The sequence below is a fragment of the Galeopterus variegatus genome, unplaced genomic scaffold (genome assembly GCF_000696425.1).
Source record: "Galeopterus variegatus unplaced genomic scaffold, G_variegatus-3.0.2 Scaffold78, whole genome shotgun sequence".
In the NCBI taxonomy this organism is placed as follows: Eukaryota; Metazoa; Chordata; class Mammalia; order Dermoptera; family Cynocephalidae; genus Galeopterus; species Galeopterus variegatus.
This window is the reverse complement of record NW_007726189.1, coordinates 685,987-687,853: the sequence shown is the minus strand read 5'-3', so window position 1 is coordinate 687,853 and position 1,867 is coordinate 685,987. Positions and strand designations below refer to the sequence as shown.

Below are 1,867 nucleotides of genomic sequence, written 5' to 3'. Positions count from 1 at the left end.
TCCCCGGGCCCTCGGGAGCGAGGGTGACCGAGTGCGTTGGAGTGCGCCCCGTCTGCAATCTCCACGGCCCCGGCGCGGCTCACAGTCCCCCCCTCGGCTGCAAAGGGTGGGTCTGGAGCAGCCCCTTCCACACCTGCGCTCGGCAACTTCCTCCCCCGCCCAGCTGACCGTCTGCTGTCTCTAGACGGCGGCCCGTGCCCCGATTCCCCGCCGCTACCTTCCCCAGGCCGTCTGGCTGCCCTCCTCTGCTGTGCTGGGGACGCGCGACCATCCCGGGTGTGCTCCAGCCGCCGCTGTGCGACGCGCGGTCTAGCGGATCCTGCACCTTTCCAGACTGGGGGGAGGGGACGGAGGGAGGTTAGTTCACTGTCTCGCCCAGAAAACACCAGTGATCAGTAATCACCTGCTTTCAAAGATCGGAGGCGTGGCCAAGCATCCTCCTCGACCAAAAAAAAAAAAAAATCGTATTTGCTCACACGAAAAAGAAATCCCTGGAACCAAAAAATGAAGATCATCTTAAAACAGCGCCCTAGATCCTAGATTTTTGAGGCAACAGTGCCAGAAAACTCAAATTCTTGATTCGTCCTGGTTTTGATCTGGGTTACTTATGTCCAGATAAGTTCAACCCAGTTAAGCCCAATGAAATTCAACACTTCATTTAGTAAATGGAACCAAAAATAATCTGATAATAAAAGAAGTCTAGAAGTAGAACTATTACTGTGTTTTCATGGACTTATCCATTTGCATTATTATTCCTAGGGTTCCTTCCCAGTATTGCTTGTCTGTCTGAGAAATGTCTACCAGGCCTATGATTTCAGTCGTCATCTAAAACCAACAGTTCTGTCTACAACTGAGGAGACAGTGTGTGTGGTGTTAAGAGCAAGGGCTCCAGAATGAGATAACCAAGGCTGGTTATCCACTCGGTAACAGGGAGGGACACCATGGACGCGTTACTTACCCTATGCTCAGTTTAGTCTTTTGTTCAAGAGGAGACTAAATGTGATAATATGTATTTAAATGCAATAATATATGAAAAGCCCTTTAAACAGGGCCTGGCATGTGGTAAGTCTTCTGTGGTACAGTATTCCTAAAGCTACACCTTCCTCCTAGAACTGGTTTCTATGCTCCTTTCCTCTTTTTCAACTCTGCTGGTTTCCTCAAATTGAACATGTCACATTCTCCCTCCGTCTGCACCACTCCTTGAGTAATGACTTCTAGCTGCTGAATCCTAGCACCAGGTCCACATTCAAACACTGTTGAGTGTTTTGAGTGAATACATGTCCTCCACACCCGCCATACCAAGGGACAAGACTCCCACCTCTGTTCATTTCCGCAGACTATTCCCTTTCCCCCTGAAGTTCTTTCTCCCCTCACCGGATGAACAAATCATCTTTCAAGCCATTCAAAAACCAGCTTCTTGGTCCGGCCCGGTGGGGCACTGCTACAGTGCACCGCTTGAGAGCGCGGTGGCGCTCCCGCCGAGGGTTTGGATCCCACATACAGACCGGTTCCCGCTCACTGGCTGAGCGAGGTGCGGGAGCAACACCGAGGGTTGTGATTCCGTTGCCGGTCCCGGTCCGGTGCGGGCGTGACACTGAGGGTTGCAATCCGTTGCCGGACAGGAAAAAAAGACAAAAAAAAGGGGGGAAAAAAAAAAAAACAGCTTCTTGAGAGGCATTCTCTCTCTCTCTTTGTTTTTGAGACTGGGCAGAATGGGGATCTAAACCCTTGACTTTGGTATTTTAACATCACGCTGTAACCACCTGAGCAAACCAGCCAGCCCTCTACTGGTTCTGCATTTAAAGGAAAAAAAGAGGAAACAAAAAAAAAAAAAAAAAAAAAAGAAGAAAAAGAAAAACAAAAAAAC

At 49.4% G+C, this 1,867-nt stretch overlaps 1 protein-coding gene across 4 annotated transcripts in view; it reads right to left on the bottom strand.

Moving 5' to 3' along the window:
• Positions 1-363, bottom strand: part of STAU2 (staufen double-stranded RNA binding protein 2) — a 287,804-nt gene extending 287,441 nt beyond the window's left edge. For 2 of the 4 annotated variants that reach the window (XM_008578934.1, XM_008578959.1), the window contains exon 1: positions 218-299. Coding sequence is in view for 2 of the 4 variants with exons in the window: in XM_008578926.1 (XP_008577148.1) it covers positions 218-271 (54 nt within the window). In the remaining 2 variants the exon portion in view is untranslated. Of the gene's footprint in view, positions 1-217 lie in introns of all 4 variants that reach the window. The other 2 variants (XM_008578926.1, XM_008578952.1) reach the window with 2 other exon arrangements.
• Between the last annotated feature and the right edge of the window lie 1,504 nt (positions 364-1,867).